The sequence below is a fragment of the Pseudorasbora parva genome, chromosome 14 (genome assembly GCF_024679245.1).
Source record: "Pseudorasbora parva isolate DD20220531a chromosome 14, ASM2467924v1, whole genome shotgun sequence".
NCBI classification, from domain to species: Eukaryota; Metazoa; Chordata; class Actinopteri; order Cypriniformes; family Gobionidae; genus Pseudorasbora; species Pseudorasbora parva.
Genome location: NC_090185.1, coordinates 1,451,226 through 1,478,327, shown reverse-complemented (window position 1 = coordinate 1,478,327; position 27,102 = coordinate 1,451,226). Strand labels below are relative to the sequence as shown.

Here is a 27,102-nt window from a genome sequence, read left to right as displayed (position 1 = left end):
GACAGAATTGATGTTTGTTAAATGTTTTCTTCTAGTATGGCGATAATTATAAACGCTCAAACGGTGTCTCATTTGTGTGACGTGAAAGATGAAGAGCTAGCTTCTTAAGTGTTTGTTTAGTGTTTGAGTGAGATTATAATGTGTATAAAACACTCTGGAGACTTACAGACTTTGTTTTTATAATCATTTATTCGCTTTCAAGACAGTATAAGCGAGAGATAATCATCAGTTCTACACAAGCACAGCATCTACTGCTGACACAGGAAACAGGATGTAAAACCACAGTTTCACCAAAAAAACAGATTGGGTCTCTCATACAACAGCAAAAAAACAAACACAAGTGTATTCCAGTCATGATAACAGCTCTGAATCATTCACAGTCAGTTAAGTTTGCCATGTCAGGTCATTTTTCAGTCAGGTTTATCACTGTTATGTCAGGTTTATTCAGCCTTGACGTCACTCGGCTGTGTTTTGGTTGTTTGTGTCCATATTCTCCCCACTTCTGTCCTCTTCACAGTCCAGGCTGTTCTGTTTGTCTTTCTCTGGAGGCCTCGATTCGGTCTCGCTAACGGAGGGGACGCGGACCGGAGGGGCGAGAAGATTACCGGAGGACAGTCTCCTTTCTTTAAGACAGAAGAATGGAGACATCATAAGACATCAACGTGTTCTTGTAGCATTCAAAAGGCATAAGCATAGAGAAACAAACCTCCAGGGCCGATGGGGTGCATCAGGCGGTTCATCTGAACGTTCCAGTGTTTAACGCTTGTGCTGGCCTGACGAAGTTTACGCTGGGCGGCCTGTGGATGACACGTGTTTATTAGTGCGGATCCAGCTAACAAACATATGTTCTAAAGGCCATTTCGTCACCAACAACAATAAATATAATAACTATTTTGATGACTATATTAGTGTGGACAATAACTATAATGATAACTATATTAGCATCCACACAAGCTTAACGATAACTATATTAATATCCACACCAGCTGACGATAACGATAACTATATTAATATCCACACCAGCTGACGATAACTATAACAATAACAATATTAGCGTCCACACCAGCGGAAGTTTACTATAATGATAACTATATTAGCATCCACACCAGCTTAACGATAACTATAACAATAACAATATTAGCGTCCACACCAGCGGAAGATTACTATAACGATAACTATATTAGCATCCACACCAGCTGACGATTACTATAACCATAACTATATTAGCATCCACAACAGCTGACATTAGCGTCCACACCAGCGGACGATTACTATAACGATAACTATATTAGCATCCACACCAGCTGACGATAACAATAACGATAACTATATTAGCATCCACACCAGCTGACGATAACTATAACGATAACAATATTAGCATCCACACCAGCGGACGATTACTATAACGATAACTATATTAGCATCCACACCAGTAGATGATAACTATAACGATAACTATATTAGCATCCACACCAGCTGTTGATACCTATAACGATAACTATATTAGCATCCACACCAGCTGATGATAACTATAACGATAACTATATTAGCATCCACACCAGCTGTTGATACCTATAACGATAACTATATATGCATCCACACCAGCTTAAACGATAACTATATTAGCGTCCATACCAGCGGACGATTACTTTAACGATAACTATATTAGCATCAACACCAGCTGACGATTACTATAACCATAACCATATTAGCATCCACAACAGCTAAGATAACTATAACTATATTAGTGTCCACACCAGTTGATAACTATAACGATATCTGTATTAGCATCCACACCAGCTGACGATAACTATAACGATATCTATATTAGCATCCACACCAGCGGACGATAACTATAACGATAACTATATTAGCATCCACACCAGCTGACGATAATTATAACGATAACTATATTAGCATCCACACCAGCTGACGATAACTATAACGATAACTATATTAGCATCCACACCAGCTGACGATAACTATAACGCTAACTATATTAGCATCCACACCAGCTGACGATAACTATAACGATAACTATATTAGCATCCACACCAGCTGACGATGATTATAACGATAACTATATTAGCATCCACACCAGCTGACGATAATTATAACGATAACTATATTAGCATCCACACCAGCTGACGATAACTATAACGATAACTATATTAGCATCCACACCAGCTGGCGATAATTATAACGATAACTATATTAGCATCCACACCAGCTGGCGATAATTATAACGATAACTATATTAGCATCCACACCAGCTGGCGATAATTATAACGATAACTATATTAGCATCCACACCAGCTGGCGATAATTATAACGATAACTATATTAGCATCCACACCAGCGGACTATAATTATAACGATAACTATATTAGCATCCACACCAGCTGGCGATAACTATAACGATAACTATATTAGCATCCACACCAGCTGACGATAATTATAACGATAACTATATTAGCATCCACACCAGCTGGCGATAACTATAACGATAACTATAACTATATTAGCATCCACACCAGCTGACGATAATTATAACGATAACTATATTAGCATCCACACCAGCTGACGATAATTATAACGATAACTATATTAGCATCCACACCAGCTGACGATAACTATATTAGCGTCCACACCAGATGACGATAACTATAACGATAACTATATTAGCATCCACACCAGCTGATGATAACTATAACGATAACTATATTAGCATCCACACCAGCTGACGATAACTATAACGATAACTATATTAGCATCCACACCAGCTGACGATAACTATAACGATAACTATATTAGCATCCACACCAGCTGACGATAACTATAACGATAACTATATTAGCATCCACACCAGCTGACGATAACTATAACGATAACTATATTAGCATCCACACCAGTTGATGATAACTATAACGATAACTATATTAGCATCCACACCAGTTGATGATAACGATAACTATATTAGCATCCGCACCAGTTGACGATAACTATAACGATAACTATATTTGCATCCACACCAGCTGACGATAACTATAATGATAACTATATTAGCATCCACACCAGTTGATGATAACTATAACGATAACTATATTAGCATCCACAGCAGTTGATGATAACTATAACGATAACTATATTAGCATCCACACCAGCTGACGATAACTATAATGATAACTATATTAGCGTCCACACCAGTTGATGATAACTATAACGATAACTATATTAGCATCCACACCAGCTGACGATAACTATAACGATAACTATATTAGCATCCACACCAGCTGATGATAACTATAACGATAACTATATTAGCATCCACACCAGCTGACGATAACGATAACTATATTAGCATCCACACCAGCTGACGATAACTATAATGATAACTATATTAGCGTCCACACCAGTTGATGATAACTATAACGATAACTATATTAGCATCCACACCAGCTGACGATAACTATAACGATACAAATATTAGTATCCAAGTTCCGTAATGTTTTCCATTATTAAAGACCAGGGGCCTATTGCACAAAACTCGGATAAGGGATTAAGCGGATGGTGATCCTGGCTCAATTTATCCGCTAATATACAGTTATCTTTCGTTATTGTTATCGTTCTTGGTGTGAGCTTGCCTTCAGGGTACGTTTACACAACAGCGGTGTGCTAAATTTTGCATACAGATGACAAGATCACCAAGATATCCCGGCTTAATCCCTTATCCTAGTTTTGTGCAATAGGCCCCAGATAAATCAGAACGGATGTTCTAGTAATGTTACTGGAAGATTGTTTGAACATAACTTTGAGAGAACTTTGCCACAACATTAGCTAATGTTCTGAGCTCACCGCGATATCTTGGTCCACTCTGCGCCGACTGGCCCGCACCGTGTCCAGCTGCTGCTGCGCCTCGCTCAGAGCCTGAGACTTGCGGTCCATCTCCTGCTTCAGCTCCTGCTTCTCCCGCTGGGTTTGCAGAAGCTGCTCCTCCTGCTCCTCCTGCAGCGCCAGCAGCGACTTCACCTTCTCCTCCTCCTCCGCCAACAGCCTGCAAACACAGCGGCACATTAAGGCTAAACGCTAACATCAGAAATATCACTGCTAACACAACTAAACACAAGAAATATTACTGTTAACACAACTTAACACCAGAAATATCACTGCTAACACAGCTAAACACCAGAAATATCACTGCTAACACAGCTAAACACCAGAAATATCACTGCTAACACAGCTAAACACCAGAAAAACCCCTACTAACACAGCTAAACACAAGAAATACCACTGCTAACACAGCTAAACACCAGAAATATCACTGCGAAATATCACTGCTAACACAGCTAAACACCAGAAATATCACTACTAACACAGCTAAACACCAGAAATATCACTGCTAACACAACTAAACACCAGAAATACCCCTACTAACACAGCTAAACACAAGAAATACCACTGCTAACAGCTAAACACCAGAAATATCACTGTTAACACAACTAAACACCAGAAATACCTCTACTAACACAGCTAAACACCAGAAATATCACTGCTAACACAGCTAAACACCAGAAATACCCCTACTTACACAGCTAAACACCAGAAATACCCCTACTTACACAGCTAAACACAAGAAATACCCCTACTTACACAGCTAAACACCAGAAATATCACTGTTAACACAACTAAACACCAGAAATACCTCTACTAACACAGCTAAACACCAGAAATATCACTGCTAACACAACTAAACACCGGAAATATCACTGCTAACACAGCTAAACACAAGAAATACCACTGTTAACACAGCTAAACACCAGAAATATCACTGCTAACACAACTAAACACCAGAAATACCCCTACTTACACAGCTAAACACAAGAAATACCCCTACTTACACAGCTAAACACCAGAAATATCACTGTTAACACAACTAAACACCAGAAATACCTCTACTAACACAGCTAAACACCAGAAATATCACTGCTAACACAACTAAACACCGGAAATATCACTGCTAACACAGCTAAACACAAGAAATACCACTGTTAACACAGCTAAACACCAGAAATATCACTGCTAACACAACTAAACACCAGAAATACCCCTACTTACACAGCTAAACACAAGAAATACCCCTACTTACACAGCTAAACACCAGAAATATCACTGTTAACACAACTAAACACCAGAAATACCTCTACTAACACAGCTAAACACCAGAAATATCACTGCTAACACAACTAAACACCGGAAATATCACTGCTAACACAGCTAAACACAAGAAATACCACTGCTAACACAGCTAAACACCAGAAATATCACTGTTAACACAACTAAACACCAGAAATACCTCTACTAACACAGCTAAACACCAGAAATATCACTGCTAACACAGCTAAACACCAGAAATATCACTGTTAACACAACTAAACACCAGAAATACCTCTACTAACACAGCTAAACACCAGAAATATCACTGCTAACACAACTAAACACCAGAAATATCACTGCTAACACAGCTAAACACCAGAAATACCCCTACTAACACAGCTAAACACAAGAAATACCACTGCTAACACAGCTAAACACCAGAAATATCACTGTTAACACAACTAAACACCAGAAATACCCCTACTAACACAGCTAAACACAAGAAATACCACTGCTAACACAGCTAAACACCAGAAATATCACTGTTAACACAACTAAACACCAGAAATACCTCTACTAACACAGCTTAACACCAGAAATATCACTGCTAACACAACTAAACACCAGAAATATCACTGCTAACACAGCTAAACACCAGAAATACCCCTACTTACACAGCTAAACACCAGAAATACCACTGCTAATACAGCTAAACACCAGAAATACCCCTACTTACACAGCTAAACACCAGAAATACCACTGCTAACACAGCTAAACACCAGAAATACCCCTACTTACACAGCTAAACACCAGAAATACCCCTACTAACACAGCTAAACACAAGAAATACCACTGCTAACAGCTAAACACCAGAAATATCACTGCGAAATATCACTGCTAACACAGCTAAACACCAGAAATATCACTACTAACACAGCTAAACACCAGAAATATCACTGCTAACACAACTAAACACCAGAAATACCCCTACTAACACAGCTAAACACAAGAAATACCACTGCTAACAGCTAAACACCAGAAATATCACTGTTAACACAACTAAACACCAGAAATACCTCTACTAACACAGCTAAACACCAAAAATATCACTGCTAACACAACTAAACACCAGAAATACCCCTACTTACACAGCTAAACACAAGAAATACCCCTACTTACACAGCTAAACACCAGAAATATCACTGTTAACACAACTAAACACCAGAAATACCTCTACTAACACAGCTAAACACCAGAAATATCACTGCTAACACAACTAAACACCGGAAATATCACTGCTAACACAGCTAAACACCAGAAATACCCCTACTAACACAGCTAAAAACAAGAAATACCACTGCTAACACAGCTAAACACCAGAAATATCACTGTTAACACAACTAAACACCAGAAATACCTCTACTAACACAGCTAAACACCAGAAATATCACTGCTAACACAACTAAACACCAGAAATACCCCTACTTACACAGCTAAACACAAGAAATACCCCTACTTACACAGCTAAACACAAGAAATACCCCTACTTACACAGCTAAACACCAGAAATATCACTGTTAACACAACTAAACACCAGAAATACCTCTACTAACACAGCTAAACACCAGAAATATCACTGCTAACACAGCTAAACACCAGAAATACCCCTACTAACACAGCTAAACACAAGAAATACCACTGCTAACACAGCTAAACACCAGAAATATCACTGTTAACACAACTAAACACCAGAAATACCTCTACTAACACAGCTAAACACCAGAAATATCACTGCTAACACAACTAAACACCAGAAATATCACTGCTAACACAGCTAAACACCAGAAATACCCCTACTTACACAGCTAAACACCAGAAATACCACTGCTAACACAGCTAAACACCAGAAATACCCCTACTTACACAGCTAAACACCAGAAATATCACTGCTAACACAGCTAAACACTACTAACACAGCTAAACACCAGAAATATCACTGTTAACACAGCTAAACACCAGAAATATCACTGCTAACACAGCTAAACACCAGAAATACCACTGCTAACACAGCTAAACACCAGAAATACCCCTACTTACACAGCTAAACACCAGAAATATCACTGCTAACACAGCTAAACACCAGAAATATCACTGTTAACACAGCTAAACACCAGAAATATCACTGCTAACACAGCTAAACACCAGAAATATCACTGCTAACACAGCTAAACACCAGAAATATCACTGCTAACACAGCTAAACACCAGAAATATCACTGCTAACATAGCTAAACACCGGAAATATCACTGCTAACACAGCTAAACACCGGAAATATCACTGCTAACACAGCTAAACACCAGAAATATCACTGCTAACACAGCTAAACACCAGAAATATCACTGCTAACATAGCAAAACAGTAAACTGACAACGCAAGTACACCGCGTTTACATGACTTTATTAATAAACCGGGTTATTTTCTTGTAGTGACGTCAAACATAATGATGTCTGTATCTGATTCGGAGTTCCAGATGCAGCGTTTAGACTGAACCTCTTCTACTTCTGCTGCATGAGATGAGAACACATCTTTACAATTTACAGTCTCTTAAAAGAGTCTGCGTTAGTGATATATGTCCTTATTTCATGCAGAACGCTCGCTCTGTCTGGAGAAGTTTAAATCTGCTCTAAGTTTGCGTTTTTGTCACCGATCACACATGCGCACTTCAATAAGCCGACAGAAAGCAGGTTAATGCGTTTACATGCAGTGCGAAATCAGAGGTAAAAAACTCCCTGTGTCGAGCGGTTTATGCTTACACCGTTTATGAGCTTACTCCGATTAAAGAAAACGGGTTAGCGAGGTTACATGACCATGATCATTGTTGGCTTATTAGGCATAATCGTCTTAAGAACGTGCATGTAAACGCACCAATGTCACCAAAGAAGTGTGTTTTTTGTTGCCAGGACAAGACAACCCTATTCAGCTTCCCAAATAAACCAGTGTTAAGGGGACAGGGGATGCAGTTTGTTTTTCCGGAGTTGAGCAAGTGTTTTTGTTCCCTGCATTTCGGCGACAAATGTTTTATAAACAAGGCCCAGTTCAACTCGGGATTTGCAGATCTAATGCTGAAAGATGGAGCGGCCCCAACAATAAAGGTTCAGGAGCCGTAAAACTGCTTCAAGTCCACTTCAGTTTTGGGCAAAATCTATCCCTTTAACTTTTGTTTTATGTTTATTTATCTACGGTCAGAAATCAGTGTGTCTGATAAATGAGTGATGATAATGTGGTAAAAACACACACACACACACGTCAACATTTGTGCAATAAAAACATCCATCAGCAAAATGTGTGTGTGTGTGTGTGTGTGTGTGTGTGTGTGTGTGTGTGTGTGTGCTTAACAGATCCTTATTTATTATTAATCAGACTGGGACTAAATGTGTCTAAACCTCCTTTATCAACTCCATAAAGATAAAAAAAAAACATTTATAAATACAGTAAATTATATATATATATATATATATATATATATATATATATATATATATATATATATATATATATATATATATATATATATATATATATAATAAAGAACAGTTGAAATGTAATTTTAATGTAAATTATAAAATGTTAATATAATAATGTTTTCTAATACATACATAAATATATATGCAAAAAATTAAATATAAATCTATAATATTTTTTAAATAAAAACTTATCTCTGTATCTAGAACAAGTGTGTGAGAAGCATCTGTGGGTTTTTAAGTGTGAGGGCGGTGCTTCCTTTAGAGTCACTCACAACCTTTCTGTCTCTCTCGCTCTCTCTCTGTATGTCTCTCTGGTGTGTGTGTGTGTGAAAGAGTGTGTGTGTGTGCACCTGGTCTGTGTGTATCTGTACGTCTCTTCCTCCTGTCGCGCTCTGATCTGTTGCTCTAGAGCTTCCTGTAGTTTGTGATGAAGATCTTCCAGCTCTCGGATTCTCTTTCGCTGATGTTCGGCCTCCAGATCACGAACCGCCACCTCCGCTCGAAGATTTGCACGCGCCTGCCACACACACACACACACACACATACACACACACAAGCCTGAGTTCAGTTTGACTGTTCGAATGGGTCTTCCTGCTCATGTCTGTTGCTCTTCAAGAGTCTTTACACTTTTGATGCAGTAATAAAGATCAGTTCCTTCAGCTGTAAAAGAGAGATTGTTTTGCTCCTGTATCTTTAAGAGTTAGATATATAAATATATAAATGATCTCTGTTCTAGTTCCTTCTGTTTTTTATCATGTCAATGTGTGGATTTGTGAATGTGGGCGGGTCATATGCTAATGAGCCCCTGCTCGAGATGTCAATCACAGTTATTTTCAATAAATTAAAAATAAATGTAAATTATTTTAGTAATACACAGCCCTGAGAAATCAATGTTAAGTGGTCTCTTAACTATTTCTAGAGCTAAATACATTTTGTATTAATAATAAAAATGTATTAAAAATTGAATTATTAATAAAAATTACAGTTTATTCAATTAGTCTAGATATAATTTCATAGTTTTTTAATGTAAATAAAATTATTAAAGTAATGTAATTTAGTTTTATTTTGTAATAATTAAAATATATACTTTTTAAAAACAAACTGATATTTAGACATTTTAACTTGACAGAGTAGACATCTGTTTGTAGTGCTTTTACTTAAGTCGATATCTGGCTGTAGCACTTTTACTAGAGTAGACATCTGACTGTAGTGCTTTTACTAGAGTATACATCTGACTGTAGTGCTTTTACTAGAGTAGACATCTGACTGTAGCACTTTTACTAGAGTAGACATCTGACTGTAGCACTTTTACTTAAGTAGACATCTGACTGTAGTACTTTTACTAGAGTAGACATCTGACTGTAGTGCTTTACTAGAGTAGACATCTGACTGTAGCACTTTTACTTAAGTAGACATCTGACTGTAGTACTTTTACTAGAGTAGATATCTGACTGTAGTTCTTTTACTAGAGTAGGCATCTGACTGTAGTGCTTTACTAGAGTAGTCATCTGACTGTAGTACTTTTACTAGAGTAGACATCTGACTGTAGTGCTTTACTAGAGTAGACATCTGACTGTAGCACTTTTACTTAAGTAGACATCTGACTGTAGTACTTTTACTAGAGTAGACATCTGACTGTAGTACTTTTACTAGAGTAGATATCTGACTGTAGTGCTTTACTAGAGTAGTCATCTGACTGTAGTACTTTTACTAGAGTAGACATCTGACTGTAGTGCTTTACTAGAGTAGACATCTGACTGTAGCACTTTTACTTAAGTAGACATCTGACTGTAGTACTTTTACTAGAGTAGACATCTGACTGTAGTACTTTTACTAGAGTAGACATCTGACTGTAGTACTTTTACTAGAGTAGACATCTGACTGTAGTACTTTTACTAGAGTAGACATCTGACTGTAGTGCTTTTACTAGAGTAGACATCTGACTGTAGTACTTTTACTAGAGTAGACATCTGACTGTAGTACTTTTACTAGAGTAGACATCTGACTGTAGTACTTTTACTAGAGTAGATATCTGACTGTAGTTCTTTTACTAGAGTAGGCATCTGACTGTAGCACTTTTACTAGAGTAGACATCTGACTGTAGTACTTTTACTAGAGTAGACATCTGACTGTAGTACTTTTACTAAAGTAGACATCTGACTGTAGTGCTTTACTAGAGTAGACATCTGACTGTAGTGCTTTTACTAGAGTAGACATCTGACTGTAGTACTTTACTAGAGTATACATCTGACTGTAGTGCTTTTACTAGAGTAGACATCTGACTGTAGTGCTTTACTAGAGTAGGCATCTGACTATAGTGCTTTTACTAGAGTAGACATCTGACTGTAGTGCTTTTACTAGAGTAGGCATCTGACTATAGTGCTTTTACTAGAGTAGACATCTGACTGTAGTACTTTTACTAGAGTAGACATCTGACTGTAGTGCTTTACTAGAGTAGGCATCTGACTATAGTGCTTTACTAGAGTAGACATCTGACTGTAGTACTTTTACTAGAGTAGACATCTGACTGTAGTGCTTTACTAGAGTAGGCATCTGACTATAGTGCTTTTACTAGAGTAGACATCTGACTGTAGTACTTTTACTAGAGTAGACATCTGACTGTAGTACTTTTACTAAAGTAGACATCTGACTGTAGTGCTTTACTAGAGTATACATCTGACTGTAGTGCTTTTACTAGAGTATACATCTGACTGTAGTGCTTTACTAGAGTAGGCATCTGACTATAGTGCTTTTACTAGAGTAGACATCTGACTGTAGTACTTTTACTAGAGTAGACATCTGACTGTAGTGCTTTACTAGAGTAGGCATCTGACTATAGTGCTTTTACTAGAGTAGACATCTGACTGTAGTACTTTTACTAGAGTAGACATCTGACTGTAGTACTTTTACTAAAGTAGACATCTGACTGTAGTGCTTTACTAGAGTATACATCTGACTGTAGTGCTTTTACTAGAGTAGACATCTGACTGTAGCACTTTTACTTAAGTAGACATCTGACTGTAGTACTTTTACTTAAGTAGACATCTGACTGTAGTACTTTTACTAGAGTAGACATCTGACTGTAGTGCTTTTACTAGAGTAGACATCTGACTGTAGCACTTTTACTTAAGTAGACATCTGACTGTAGTACTTTTACTTAAGTAGACATCTGACTGTAGTGCTTTTACTAGAGTAGACATCTGACTATAGTGCTTTTACTAGAGTAGACATCTGACTGTAGTGCTTTTACTAGAGTAGACATCTGACTGTAGTACTTTACTAGAGTAGACATCTGACTGTAGTATTTTTACTAGAGTAGACATCTGACTGTAGCACTTTTACTTAAGTAGACATCTGACTGTAGTGCTTTTACTAGAGTAGACATCTGACTGTAGTACTTTTACTAGAGTAGACATCTGACTGTAGCACTTTTACTAGAGTAGACATCTGACTGTAGCACTTTTACTTAAGTAGACATCTGACTGTAGTACTTTTACTAGAGTAGACATCTGACTGTAGTACTTTTACTAGAGTAGACATCTAACTGTAGTGCTTTACTAGAGTAGACATCTGACTGTAGTACTTTACTAGAGTAGACATCTGACTGTAGTACTTTTACTAGAGTAGACATCTGGCTGTAGTGCTTTTACTAGAGTATACATCTGACTGTAGTGCTTTACTAGAGTAGGCATCTGACTATAGTGCTTTTACTAGAGTAGACATCTGACTGTAGTACTTTTACTAGAGTAGACATCTGACTGTAGTGCTTTACTAGAGTAGGCATCTGACTATAGTGCTTTTACTAGAGTAGACATCTGACTGTAGTACTTTTACTAGAGTAGACATCTGACTGTAGTACTTTTACTAAAGTAGACATCTGACTGTAGTGCTTTACTAGAGTATACATCTGACTGTAGTGCTTTTACTAGAGTAGACATCTGACTGTAGCACTTTTACTTAAGTAGACATCTGACTGTAGTACTTTTACTTAAGTAGACATCTGACTGTAGTACTTTTACTAGAGTAGACATCTGACTGTAGTGCTTTTACTAGAGTAGACATCTGACTATAGTGCTTTTACTAGAGTAGACATCTGACTGTAGTGCTTTTACTAGAGTAGACATCTGACTGTAGCACTTTACTAGAGTAGACATCTGACTGTAGTACTTTTACTAGAGTAGACATCTGACTGTAGTACTTTACTAGAGTAGACATCTGACTGTAGTATTTTTACTAGAGTAGACATCTGACTGTAGCACTTTTACTTAAGTAGACATCTGACTGTAGTGCTTTTACTAGAGTAGACATCTGACTGTAGTACTTTTACTAGAGTAGACATCTGACTGTAGCACTTTTACTAGAGTAGACATCTGACTGTAGCACTTTTACTTAAGTAGACATCTGACTGTAGTACTTTTACTAGAGTAGACATCTGACTGTAGTACTTTTACTAGAGTAGACATCTAACTGTAGTGCTTTACTAGAGTAGACATCTGACTGTAGTACTTTACTAGAGTAGACATCTGACTGTAGTACTTTTACTAGAGTAGACATCTGGCTGTAGTGCTTTTACTAGAGTATACATATGACTGTAGTGCTTTTACTAGAGTATACATCTGACTGTAGTGCTTTTACTTAAGTAGACATCTGACTGTAGTGCTTTTACTAGAGTATACATCTGACTGTAGTGCTTTTACTTAAGTAGACATCTGACTGTAGTGCTTTTACTAGAGTATACATCTGACTGTAGCACTTTTACTTAAGTAGACATCTGACTGTAGAGCTTTTACTTAAGTAGACATCTGACTGTAGTACTTTTACTAGAGTAGACATATGACTGTAGTACTTTTACTAGAGTAGACATCTGACTGTAGCACTTTTACTTAAGTAGACATCTGACTGTAGAGCTTTTACTTAAGTAGACATCTGACTGTAGTACTTTTACTTGAGTAGGCATCTGACTGTAGTGCTTTTACTTATGTAGACATCTGACTGTAGCACTTTTACTAGAGTAGACATCTGACTGTAGTACTTTTACTAGAGTAGACATCTGACTGTAGCACTTTTACTAGAGTAGACATCTGACTGTAGCACTTTTACTAGAGTAGACATCTGACTGTAGCACTTTTACTTAAGTAGACATCTGACTGTAGCACTTTTACTAGAGTAGACATCTGACTGTAGCACTTTTACTTAAGTAGACATCTGACTGTAGCACTTTTACTAAAGTAGACATCTGACTGTAGCACTTTTACTTAAGTAGACATCTGACTGTAGTACTTTTACTTAAGTAGACATCTGACTGTAGAGCTTTTACTTAAGTAGACATCTGACTGTAGTGCTTTTACTAGAGTAGACATCTGACTGTAGTGCTTTTACTAGAGTAGACATCTGACTGTAGTGCTTTTACTAGAGTAGACATCTGACTGTAGTGCTTTTACTTGAGTAGACATCTGACTGTAGAGCTTTCACTTAAGTAGACATCTGACTGTAGTGCTTTTACTTAAGTAGACATCTGACTGTAGCACTTTTACTAGAGTAGACATCTGACTGTAGTACTTTTACTAGAGTAGACATCTGACTGTAGCACTTTTACTTAAGTAGACATCTGGCTGTAGCACTTTTACTAGAGTAGACATCTGACTGTAGAGCTTTTACTTAAGTAGGCATCTGACTGTAGTGCTTTTACTAGAGTAGACATCTGACTGTAGTACTTTTACTTAAGTAGACATCTGACTGTTGTGCTTTTACTTAAGTAGACATCTGACTGTAGCACTTTTACTTAAGTAGACATCTGACTGTAACACTTTTACTTAAGTAGACATCTGACTGCAGTACTTTTACTAGAGTAGACATCTGACTGTAGAACTTTTACTTAAGTAGACATCTGACTGTAGCACTTTTACTTAAGTAGACATCTGACTGTAGCACTTTTACTTAAGTAGACATCTGACTGTAGCACTTTTACTTAAGTAGACATCTGACTGTAGCACTTTTACTGAAGTAGACATCTGACTCTAGTGCTTTTACTGAAGTAGACATCTGACTGTAACGCTTTTACTTAAGTAGACATCTGACTGTAGCACTTTTACTTAAGTAGACATCTGACTGTAGTACTTTTACTGAAGTAGACATCTGACTGTAGCACTTTTACTGAAGTAGACATCTGACTGTAATACTTTTACTTAAGTAGACATCTGACTGTAGCACTTTTACTTAAGTAGACATCTGACTGTAGCACTTTTACTTAAGTAGACATCTGGCTGTAGCACTTTTACTGAAGTAGACATATGACTGTAGTACTTTTACTTAAGTAGACATCTGACTGTAGTGCTTTTACTAGAGTAGACATCTGACTGTAGTGCTTTTACTAGAGTAGACATATGACTGTAGTACTTTTACTTAAGTAGACATCTGACTGTAGTACTTTTACTAGAGTATACATCTGACTGTAGCACTTTTACTAGAGTAGACATCTGACTGTAGTACTTTTACTAGAGTAGACATCTGACTGTAGTGCTTTACTAGAGTAGACATCTGACTGTAGTGCTTTTACTTAAGTAGACATCTGACTGTAGCACTTTTACTTGAGTAGACATCTGACTGTAGCACTTTTACTTAAGTAGACATCTGACTGTAGCACTTTTACTAGAGTAGACATCTGACTGTAGCACTTTTACTTAAGTAAACATCTGACTGTAGAACTTTTACTTAAGTAGACATCTGACTGTAGTACTTTTACTAGAGTAGACATCTGACTGTAGTACTTTACTAGAGTAGACATCTGACTGTAGCACTTTTACTTAAGTAGACATCTGACTGTAGCACTTTTACTTAAGTAGACATCTGACTGTAGCACTTTTACTTAAGTAGACATCTGACTGTAGCACTTTTACTTAAGTAGACATCTGACTGTAGCACTTTTACTTAAGTAGACATCTGACTGTAGTACTTTTACTTAAGTAGTACTTTATTTAAGTAGACATCTGACTGTAGTACTTTTACTTGTACTTGAGTAAAATTTAGCAAGGGATATCTGTACTTGTACTTAAGTAATGAAGCTGTGTACTGTGTCCGCCTCTGATTAATCGTAAAAATAAGCAGCCAACTAATCGATCACCAAAAAAATCATAAGTTGCAGCCCTAGTGTGCACCTCCTGAGCCTCGCGCAGCTGCTTCTCCAGGGTCTTCTGCAGCTCGATGGTCTGACTGCGCCTCCTCTGCTCCTCCAGCTCCAGTGAGGCTCGGGTCTCCATCTGCGCCTCCTTCAGCAGCCGCAGCTCCACCAGCTGCTCCGCCCGTTCCCCCTGCAGCTCCTGCAGCCGCCGCGTCTCCTCCGCCCGCCGCTCCCGCCTCCGCCCCCGCTCTGCCCGCAGCTCTGCCCGCCGCTCCTTCAGCTCCTCGTGCAGGGACGCCCTGCCATCAGCCGACAGACGGAGCGCGGTCTGGATCGCTGACAGATGTACAGAAGAACATTCAGTGAGGGTGGTGCTGTATACTGGAAACTCACACATTATTACTAGAAAACCCGAGCCTGAACGATCAAGTATGGTGACAAAATAAAACGTGGCGCGTTTCTAATCGAATTAAAAAGGAGAACTATAATGTATGGCGGAATAGTACTTCTGAGAGTACTTTGGCTCAGCGCAGTAAAAAGTCCCGGCCGAAACATCTTCCCTCACATCTCCCTATTGACAGAAATGAGAGAGTGAGGGGGAGGTGTGAGGAAAGATGTTTCGGCCGGGACTTTTTACTGCGCCGAGCCGAAGTACTCTCAGAAGTGCTATTCCGCCATACATTATAGTTCTCCTTTTTAATCCGATTAGAGAAGTACCACGTTTTATTTTGTCACCATACTTGATCGTTCAACTATTCGTGTAACTGTATTTAAATAGGGAAAACGTGGAGGTGTTTGGTACTTCTAACTTGATCTCTGTTTGGTTCCATAGTGAATGAACTGGGCTTAGGGAGCTAAGCTAAATGCTATCAGATCGTCACCGCGCGTCAGAGAGATTAAGAGCACACACTGAGACGAGAGAGGTGTGTATCAACTCGTTTAAGTTAAGGGAATAACATAGTTTAATATGAAAAAGCGGTGAAGTATCCCTTTAATATATATATATATAAATTATTATATTAATTTGTAAAATATTTGAAAATATTTCATATTACATTGCATAATTTTCAACTTTTTTAATTTAAAAAAATGTAAATATTAATTCCCATTGTTTGGTCTGTTATATATATATATATATATATATATATATATATATATATATATATATATATATATATATATATATATATATACCCTCACCTAAAGGATTATTAGGAACACCTGTTCAATTTCTCATTAATGCAATTATCTAATCAACCAATCACATGGCAGTTCTTCAGTGCATTTAGGGGTGTGGTCCTGGTCAAGACAATCTCCTGAACTCCAAACTGAATGTCAGAATGGGAAAGAAAGGTGATTTAAGCCGTTTTGAGCGTGGCATGGTTGTTGGTGCCAGACGGGCCAGTCTGAGTATTTCACAATCTGCTCAGTTACTGGGATTTACACACACAACCATTTCTAGGGTTTACAAAGAATGGTGTGAAAAGGGAAGAGCATCCAGTCTGCAGCAGTCCTGTGGGAGAAAATGCCTTGTTGATGCTCGAGGTCAGAGGAGAATGGGCCGACTGATTCAAGCTGATAGAAGAGCAACTTTGACTGAAATAACCACTCGTTACAACCGAGGTATGCAGCAAAGCATTTGTGAAGCCACAACACACACAACCTTGAGGCGGACGGGCTACGACAGCAGAAGACCCCACCGGGTACCACTCATCTCCACTACAAATAGGAAAAAGAGGCGACAATTTGCACGAGCTCACCAAAATTGGGCAGTTGAAGACTGGAAAAATGTTGCCTGGTCTGATGAGTCTCGATTTCTGTTGAGACATTCAGATGGTAGAGTCAGAATTTGGCGTAAACAGAATGAGAACATGGATCCATCATGCCTTGTTACCACTGTGCAGGCTGGTGGTGGTGGTGTAATGGTGTGGGGGGTGTTTTCTTGGCACACTTTAGGCCCCTTAGTGCCAATTGGGCATCGTTTAAATGCCACGGCCTACCTGAGCATTGTTTCTGACCATGTCCATCCCTTTATGACCACCATGTCCCCATCCTCTGATGGCTACTTACAGCAGGATAATGCACCATGTCACAAAGCTTGAGTCATTTCAAATTGGTTTCTTGAACATGCCAATGAGTTGACTGAACTAAAATGGCCACCACAGTCACCAGATCTCAACCCAATAGAGCATCTTTGGGATGTGGTGGAACGGGAGCTTCGTGCCCTGGATGTGCGTCCCACAAATCTCCATCAACTGCAAGATGCTCTCCTATCAATATGGGCCAACATTTCTAAGAGGCAGTAATTAAGGCAGTTCTGAAGGCCAAAGGGGGTCAAACACAGTATTAGTGTGTGTTCCTAATAATCCTTTAGGTGAGTGTATATATATATATATATATATATATATATATATATACTTAAATTAAGCCTTGTTGTTTAAAGGCTGTTTAGACATGTAACCATTGAGAAAATGCTTTCTGTAGTGTTTTCTGTGGTGAAATCCGACCTGTGATCCACTCCTGTCTCTGTCTGGAGTCCGGTGCACTGATCTCGAAGCTCTTGTTGAGCGTCTTCACGCAGAACATGCATCTCTTCCCGTCCCGGTCCGACAGCACCTGTCAATCACAGTCAAGCCGTCAGAAAGGGAATGCGTTAAACAGGAACACTCCACTGTTTTTAAAAATAGGGCTTATTTAACTACTTTCCTACATTTAGATATGTGGACAAATGCATTTTTGTCTCAGTGCATGCATTGTTTTAGTTTGGCAGGGTCACCGCTAGCTTAGCTTAGCATAATGAATGGAATCCTATGTTGCCAGCTAGCATGTCCCGAGTAAAAGTATTCAACTTTTGTGGCAACATAGGATTCCATTTACTAGGCTAAGCTAAGCTAGCGCCGACTCTGCCCAACAAAAACAATGCATGCACTGAGACAAAAATGTATTTTTCCAATACATCTAAATGTAGGATTGAAATTAAATAAGCCCTATTTCTAAAAACGGTGGAGTGTTCTTTGAACAGGAGCTGCAGGTGAGCCGTACCTCCACACAGCAGTTCTGGTCCATCTCGATCACGCCCTTGCAGTCCCGCCCGTCCTCGCTGGCGTAGTATGAGAATGAGCCGGGCTTCAGGCAAAACCAGCGCTCCGTCCAGTTCCTGCGCAGGTGTCCCTTCTTCCACAGGTAGCCCTGAAACACACACCTGTATTAATTCTGACAGCAAATTTAGATTTAGTTTTAGTCATATTTTATTCACCTGAATTGTTTTTAGTTTTAGTCTAATTTTAGTCAACTCATATCTAATGAGTTTAGTTAAATTCTAAAGCAGTAATTGAGCATTTAAGCACTGTGTAAACGGAAACTGACATTTTGACATAATTGTGTTTTTGACCGTTCAAGCGCAAAAATACACAAAAGAGCTCAATTCACTTTTTAAAAAAACATCTATATAGTTTTTATAAAAGTAATGCATTACAAGTAACTCAAGTTACATAATCAGATTACTTTTTCAAGTATCTAGTAAAGTAACGCATTATAAGTAACTCGAGTTATGTAATCAGGTTACATTTAAAGTAACGAATAAAGTAACGCATTAAAAGTAACTTGAGTTATGTAATCAGATTACTTTTTCAAATAAATAATAAAGTAACGCATTACAAGTAACTCGAGTTACGTAATCAGATTACTTTTTCAAGTAACTCGTAAAGTAATGCATTACAAGTAACTTGAGATATGTAATCAGATTACATTTGAAGTAACTAATAAAGTAACGCATTAAAAGTAACTTGAGTTATGTAATCAGATTACTTTTTTTTAAGTAACTAGTAAAGTATTGCATTACAAGTAACTCGAGTTATGTAATCAGATTACTTTTTTTAAGTAACTAGTAAAGTATTGCATTACAAGTAACTCGAGTTATGTAATCAGATTACTTTTTCAAATAACTAGTAAAGTAACACATTACAAGTAACTCGAGTTACGTAATCAGATTACTTTTTCAAGTAACTAGTAAAGTAATGCATTACAAGTAACTCAAATTACGTAATCAGATTACTTTTTCAAGTAACTAGTAAAGTAACGCATTACAAGTAACTCGAGTTACGTAATCAGATTACTTTTTCAAGTAACTATTAAAGTAACGCATTACAAGTAACTTGAGTTACGTAATCAGACTGCTTTTTCAAGTAACTAGTAAAGTAACGCATTAAAAGTAACTTGAGTTACGTAATCAGATTACTTTTTCAAGTAACTTGTAAAGTAACGCATTACAAGTAACTCGAGTTATGTAATGAGATTACTTTTTCAAGTAACTAGTAAAGTAACGCATTACAAGCAACTCGAGTTACGTAATCAGATTACTTTTTCAAGTAACTTGAGTTATGTAATCAGATTACTTTTTCAAGTAACTAGTAAAGTAACGCATTACAAGCAACTCGAGTTACGTAATCAGATTACTTTTTCAAGTAACTAGTAAAGTAACGCATTACAAGCAACTCGAGTTACGTAATCAGATTACTTTTTCAAGTAACTAGTAAAGTAACGCATTACAAGTAACTCGAGTTACGTAATCAGACTGCTTTTTCAAGTAAGTAGTAAAGTAACGCATTAAAAGTAACTCGAGTTACGTAATCAGATTACTTTTTCAAGTAACTTGTAAAGTAATGCATTACAAGTAACTCGAGTTATGTAATCAGATTATTTTTCAAGTAACTTGTAAAGTAACGCATTACAAGTAACTCGAGTTAAGTAATCAGATTACTTTTTCAAGTAACTAGTAAAGTAACGCATTACAAGTAACTCGAGTTACGTAATCAGATTACTTTTTCAAGTAACTAGTAAAGTAATGCATTACAAGCAACTTGAGTTACGTAATCAGATTACTTTTTCAAGTAACTAGTGAAGTAACGCATTACAAGTAACTCGAGTTATGTAATCAGATTACTTTTTCAAGTAACTAGTAAAGTAACAAATTACAAGTAACTTGAATAATGTAATCAGATTACTTTTTCAAGTAACTAGTAAAGTAACGCATTACAAGTAACTTGAATAATGTAATCAGATTACTTTTTCAAGTAACTAGTAATGTAAAAATTACAAGTAGCTCGAGTTAGCCGTAGTTCTTGTCAGTGAAAAAATTGTTGATTCGACATCGGACTGAGGAAGTGACATCAGCGCACCTCTTTCAGCACGTTGCCCACCATCTCGCGATACACCTTCTCAATGGCCAAGGACAGGCCCTCCGCGTCGGCTCCTCGGCTGGCGGCCGCCGCGTTCACCAGCTCCAGGAAGCTCCAGACGCTCAGGCCGTCTTTCTGAGCGCCGTCCTCCAGCTCCACGCAGCTCAGCTCCACCGTCATCATGCTGCTCACCTTCCTCAGCAGATACTCCGCCTGAGCACACACAGTGCAGGTAGCCGGTTTTCTATATAGACTGTTGCTCATAGACTAAAACAATTATGTTGATGCTTCGTGTTAAATGGTAGAATTGTTGTTGTAGTTTTACAATGTTATATTGCATTAAATGATCGAGCTTTATTCGCAGACTGAATTTGATTATGTGATGCAACGGCATGTTGCGCAGTGTTTGCTTTGAAATTAGCAGTTGTCGGTGCATTCAAAGAGCAATGCTTATCTAGTAAATAAATACTTATTTACTAGTGAAAGTAAATCGTGTGTTTTTGATTTTATGCTGATGTTACTGTGGTCAAGCTGGTTTTTTAAAACATGGTAGCTGTTTTTTGCTGGTTTACCAGGTCTACAAGCGATTACCAGTTACTGATGAAGAGCTTCCATCCGGACCAGCAGAATCTGGTTTTGGTTGGAGCTGAGACCTGTGTGTGTGTGTGAGCTCACCTCCTCCGGCACGAGTGTGAGAGGGTATTTGTCCTCTGCCAGGAAGTTGAAGAGACACCAGAGCCGCAGAGCGTCCTGATTGGTCAAAACCTGGAGTGTGTTTGGGCGGTAGTTTTTCTTGGAACACAGAGTCCAGCACAACTCGTCGACTTCCTCTTTCACAAACGTCCCCTCCGTCACCTTATCGCACAGCAAACCCAATAAAATCAATGAGTTTCCCTAGCTATGTTTCCATCCAAAGTTGTAAACAAGTGTGCAAAATATGGCAAGAAACATTTTTGAATACACCAATGTTTCCATCCAATGCGTTCAAGAGAACAAAATCGTCACTTCCTGGGAAAGTGGCGCAAAATGTCAGTAAATATAGTCAGAGTTTGCTACTCCGAGTAATGTCCAAATCTTTGTATTTAGGGCATTTTTTGCGTTTCTTGGCCTCTTCATGACAGATCGCTTCCTGTACTCCTCAGTTGTAAGTCACTTTGGATAAAAGCGTCTGCTAAAAGCATAAATGTAAAAGTAAAATGTAAATATAACACAAAGAGCATGATAAGTCATGCCAACATCAGACTAACTGCAACAATGAGTATATAAAGACATTTGGAGACTACTTTAAGCAAAGTTTGAAAACCCATTAATGCATTCAGTTGTAATGAGAAATAATTGCCTATAGCACAATTTCATTACAAGTTTCATAACGATATGCCAATGCGGTCGTAAAATATATAGCAATATGCAAAACTATTGCAGCTACAGCTTTAGATCTTTTTTTGTCATTTTGTTTTTAAAATGTCAGACATGTTTTTAAGGTAGACTAATGTCATAATAGACTATGATAGATTGCAACTTAGACAAAGACACTGCATGTCAACGGTACTGTAGTTAAAGACGGTTTCCTGTTTTGATCTATTATAGCGCCACCGAGTGGCACAGTCCCACCGCTTTTTTGTGTGTCCTCATTCATACGCGAGTCAAATTTGGTGAAAATATCTGATTTCGTTTAGGAGTCATGGACATTTATATTTGTGAGCATTTAAAATGACAAATAAAATAAAAAAAAAATTTTGCTACTTGCTATCAGAATTTTGACATTTGTACATCTTTAATTACCCAATCTACTACTTTTCGATTGTTCTACAGTGGTTTCGTTTCGATCGGACAAACGGTTTCGAAGATATTCGTTAAAAAAAAATGTAAAGCTAATCACAACGTTGCACAAATCATAAGGTTAAACCTAGCATGTTTGGTATCGTTGGACTCGTTAAACACATGAGGTGGCGCACGTGAAAATAAGTCAACCAAATCCAAACTTATAAGCATGTGAATATTTAACTTAATCTGGCTCAAAAATTTTGACCCATGACCCATACCGAGTTTTATAATGGTTCGCTAATGCGTTCACAAAATACAGACACAAATTCAAAATGGCCGATATGAAAAAATGGGATATCATTCAACTAAACATGGCCCCTCGACATTCAACTAAACCTATCATTCAACTAAACATCTAACCACTTTTATGATTTTTGGGCAAATGGGTTAGAAGTTATTGGCAAAAATAGCTATTCCTGTATCTCCGGACCAGTAGGTGGCGCTGCGCCGAAACACAGCATGTTGCCTCAGGTCATGATTGTGATGACATGTACCAAGTTTGGTTTGAATACGATTAGGCCTTGCGGGGATACAGCCTTACGTCTGTTATCGCAAACGCTACGTAAAATGAATTTGCATGTTATTCGAGAACGGAAAGACAAATCAACTTAAATTCCATACGTTTTTGTCGGCACGGTCTGAAGATGATCTCGGTCAATCAATTTTCTTGCATATCAGAGCAATGGCCTAGGGGGAGTTAGTAGTTTTTTCTTGAAATAAAAAATGCCGGAATTACTGATCAAAAGTTTTAGCGCAAACATACATCAAAATATGGACAGGTGGTGGCGCTAGAGGGAGTGAGTAACAGACTCCAAATTTGCTATGGTGAATGTTTGGACTGTCCTCTATCTGTGTGGTAAATTTCATAACTTTCCCAAAAGTGGTTCTATGGGCTGCCATAGGCTTCCAGAGCGAATGAAACCAAATCACTCTGATCAGGCGTTTCCGAGCCACCAAATTAACATTTGAGATGCTGCGACGCCATTGGTCTGCTGGTTAGGCCAGTTTTCCAATCACAGCCTCTGCTGAGGCGAAGGCACATGAGGTGTTTGAGGGATTTATTCACTATATGTGTTTTCAGCCTAGTTTATGTGCATGTCTTATCGGATAAAGCAAGTATCGGCCTTGATTGAGCACATGGTTTTAGATTTTATACACATCTTGGCGTCTTTGTGTTTTTTTTAATGCGATATTCCAAAATCCGCATAAAAACAGGTGGACGGAAACATAGCTAAGTTTCTCATCCAGTGATCTGTTGGTCCTTCAGTGAATCATACGTGAGCACTCAATGAGCCTCTACTGAGTGTGTGTGTGTGTGTGTGTGTGTGTGTGTGTGTGTGTGTGTGTGTGTGTGTGTGTGTGTGTGTGTGTGTGTGTGTGTGTGTGTGTGTGTGGGCATGTTTTTGTGACATATGAGGACACAAATGTGTATAATGCCATGGGTATGACACAGGTATTACAGGAGAGGGTGAAATATGAGGACATTACCCATGGCCCCACTTTACAAAAGGCTTATAAATCACACAGGAGGAGTTTTTATGAGAAAGTAAAAATGCTGAATGTTTCCTGTGATGGGTAGGTTTAGGGGCAGTGTGTGTGTGTGTGTGTGTGTGTGTGTGTGTGTGTGTGTGTGTGTTGCGCTACCTTGTCCAGGATGAACTGGTTCAGGTAGGGCATGTACCCCTGACTGGATACGGGACCGTCATCATCATCGCTGAAGTGTCTCTCGAGGGCCGCCGGATCATGGGGAATCCTCAAAACACTGTGAAGGTTATGAGACAAAACCTGTGCACACACACACACACACACACACACACACACGCACACACACAGAGAGGGAGAGAGAGAGAGAGAGTCTGACTGCAGCTTTTGTTTGATACCGATCCGGCTAAAGCCACAGAGCGTGAGAGAGATTAGCAGTTTCACAAACTCAGATAACTCGACGAGAACACTGTAGACTTCTGTCGCGTTATATAAAGACAGTCCTGGTCATCAATAACAGCCCTTTACAGCCTTACACACTGATATACTGAGAGGGAACATGAAGTGAGCACTTGAAAACACTCATGCACAGTGTATAAAACATTTGCACATAACATAGAAAAGTGTGGTTATTTTACACGCAGTTGAATAATTCACTTTATCAATCATTTTTTACTTTGTGGACGTCCATAAAGTGAGATTTAGTAATTCTGGAGATACTATAGTCTGGTAAATCCATGATAAACACACACAAGTACACAGTCAAACACCTGTCTCTCTCTCACACACACACACACACACACACACACATCTGTCTCACCTTGAGCTGTGATTTGGACACTTTGCCGCTGTCTTCGGTGTCCAGGGACGTGAAGGCGTACCAGATACTCTTCAGCAGAGCGGCTCTCAGCGCCATTTCTCGCACCTGATGAGTTTACTCTCTTTTTTTCTCCTCTCCTTCATTCTCTCTGCAAGTCTGTCCACATCCTGTCGGCGTCTGCAGAGCTCTGGCGCCTCCTGTCTGCAGACCTGAGATCAGTGTGCAGGAGAACAGATTACTTTGGTTAACATGATTACTCATTGACTTTTGGAAACACATTTATTCAACGCTTGTTAATGTGTTTTTTTCCCAGTGGATTTCATTGAACTTTAAATATAATTCAACAGGCAGCAAGTGAACATTTAGTCCTCAGAGCTGATGTGTGTGAAGCAGGAGAAATGGGCAAGCGTAAGGATTTGAGCGAGTTTGGCCAGATTGTGACGGCTAGACGACTGGGTCAGAGCATCTCCAAAACTGCAGCTCTTGTGGGCTGTTCCCGGTCTGCAGTGGTCAGTATCTATCAAAAGTGCTCCAAGGAAGGACCAGTGGAGAACCGGCCACAGGGTCATGGGCGGCCAAGGCTCATTGATGACCGTGGGGAGCGAAGGCTGGCCCGTGTGGTCCGATCAAACAGACGAGCTACTGGAGCTCAAACTGCTCCAGAAGTTAATGCTGGTTCTGATAGAAAGCTGTCAGAATACACAGAGCAGCTCAGTTTGAGGCGTCGACTCGGCCTCCAGATTCCCCAGATCTCAATCCAATCGAGCATCTGTGGGATGAGCCGAACAAACAAGTCTGATCCAACTTACAGGACTTAAAGGATCTGCTGCTAACATCTTGGTGCCGGATACCACAGCACACCTTCAGGGGTCTAGAGGAGTCCATCAGAGACGGGTGAGGGGGACGAACACAATATCAGGTCATAATTGTATCACCGATCGGTGTGTGTACTGAATGAGGTCACATGACAACAATGAAGCATTCTACTCTTTGTCATACTGTTTTAAAGATAACAGGCCGTATACCGCACACACACCGTAAACACTGTAAACACTTACACACATCACTGACAGACGCAGTGTCATCAGGTTTTCCTGAACGCACACCTGGATACACTCGCACCTGTGGAAATGAGGTGATGTTATGATCACGTCAGATGATTTCTGACAGACAGAGATGTGTTAATTGTTGCTGAGTGTTTAGCGCTCAGGGCTGTGTGTGTGTGTGTGTGTGTGTGTGTGTGTGTGTGTGTGTGTGTGTTTTTGTGACATATGAGGACACAAATGTGTATAATGCCATGGGTATGACACAGGTATTACAGGAGAGGGTGAAATATGAGGACATTACCCATGGCCCCACTTTACAAAAGGCTTATAAATCACACAGGAGGAGTTTTTATGAGAAAGTAAAAATGCAGAATGTTTCCTGTGATGGGTAGGTTTAGGGGCAGTGTGTGTGTGTGTGTGTGTGTGTGGGATGGGTAGGTTTAGGGGCAGTGTGTGTGTGTGTGTGTGTGTGTGTGTGTGATGGGTAAGTTTAGGGGCAGTGTGTGTGTGTGTGTGATGGGTAGGTTTAGGGGCAGTGTGTGTGTGTGTGTGTGTGTGTGTGTGTGTGTGTGTGTGTGTGTGATGGGTAGGTTTAGGGACAGTGTGTGTGTGTGTGTGTGTTCATATCCGCCATCGATGAGAGACGCTTAAACGTGATCCTCCTTCAAAGTTTCACACACACACACTGTGTGTGCGAGGGCCGAGCTTCACTCGCTAATACGGCTGTCAGTGGAGACGGTTTGTTTTGGGGACTGGGCCAGATGATGCTGACAGCGGTTTGGATGCAGCTCTCATACCTCAGCAGATCAACACCTGAAGAGTCCCAGCGCTGACGTCAACATCAGGAGAGATTCCTCAGGGAGTTTGGCTCTCGTGTTCAGGAGAGTAAGACCAACGAGACCGATTCAGTCAGATAGACGGAACGATATAGAGACAGATAAACAGACAAAACGAGAGA

At 39.0% G+C, this 27,102-nt stretch overlaps 1 protein-coding gene across 1 annotated transcript; it reads right to left on the bottom strand.

Annotated features, from left to right (window-relative positions):
* Window positions 1-167: 167 nt before the first annotated feature.
* On the bottom strand, window positions 168-27,102 carry def6b (DEF6 guanine nucleotide exchange factor b). The gene is made up of 13 exons (XM_067415185.1): window positions 26,942-27,102; window positions 26,157-26,220; window positions 25,099-25,307; window positions 24,441-24,581; window positions 21,648-21,827; window positions 20,973-21,185; window positions 18,838-18,984; window positions 18,303-18,411; window positions 15,833-16,131; window positions 9,029-9,195; window positions 3,856-4,054; window positions 707-797; window positions 168-623 (listed from the first exon to the last, which is right to left on the bottom strand). Exons 3-13 carry the CDS (start codon window positions 25,192-25,194, stop codon window positions 457-459), a joined length of 1,809 nt encoding a protein of 602 aa, XP_067271286.1. The 5' UTR covers window positions 25,195-25,307; window positions 26,157-26,220; window positions 26,942-27,102; the 3' UTR covers window positions 168-456.

Coding starts and splice junctions, on each gene's coding strand:
- def6b (XM_067415185.1), bottom strand. CDS start 25,194: ATGGCGCTGAGAGCCGCTCTGCTGAAGAGTATCTGGTACGCCTTCACG. Junction 24,582..25,098: donor TGTCCAAATCACAGCTCAAG/GTGAGACAGATG, acceptor GTGTGTGCACAG/GTTTTGTCTCATAACCTTCA. Junction 9,196..15,832: donor AGCTGCGCGAGGCTCAGGAG/GTGCACACTAGG, acceptor TGTGTGTGGCAG/GCGCGTGCAAATCTTCGAGC.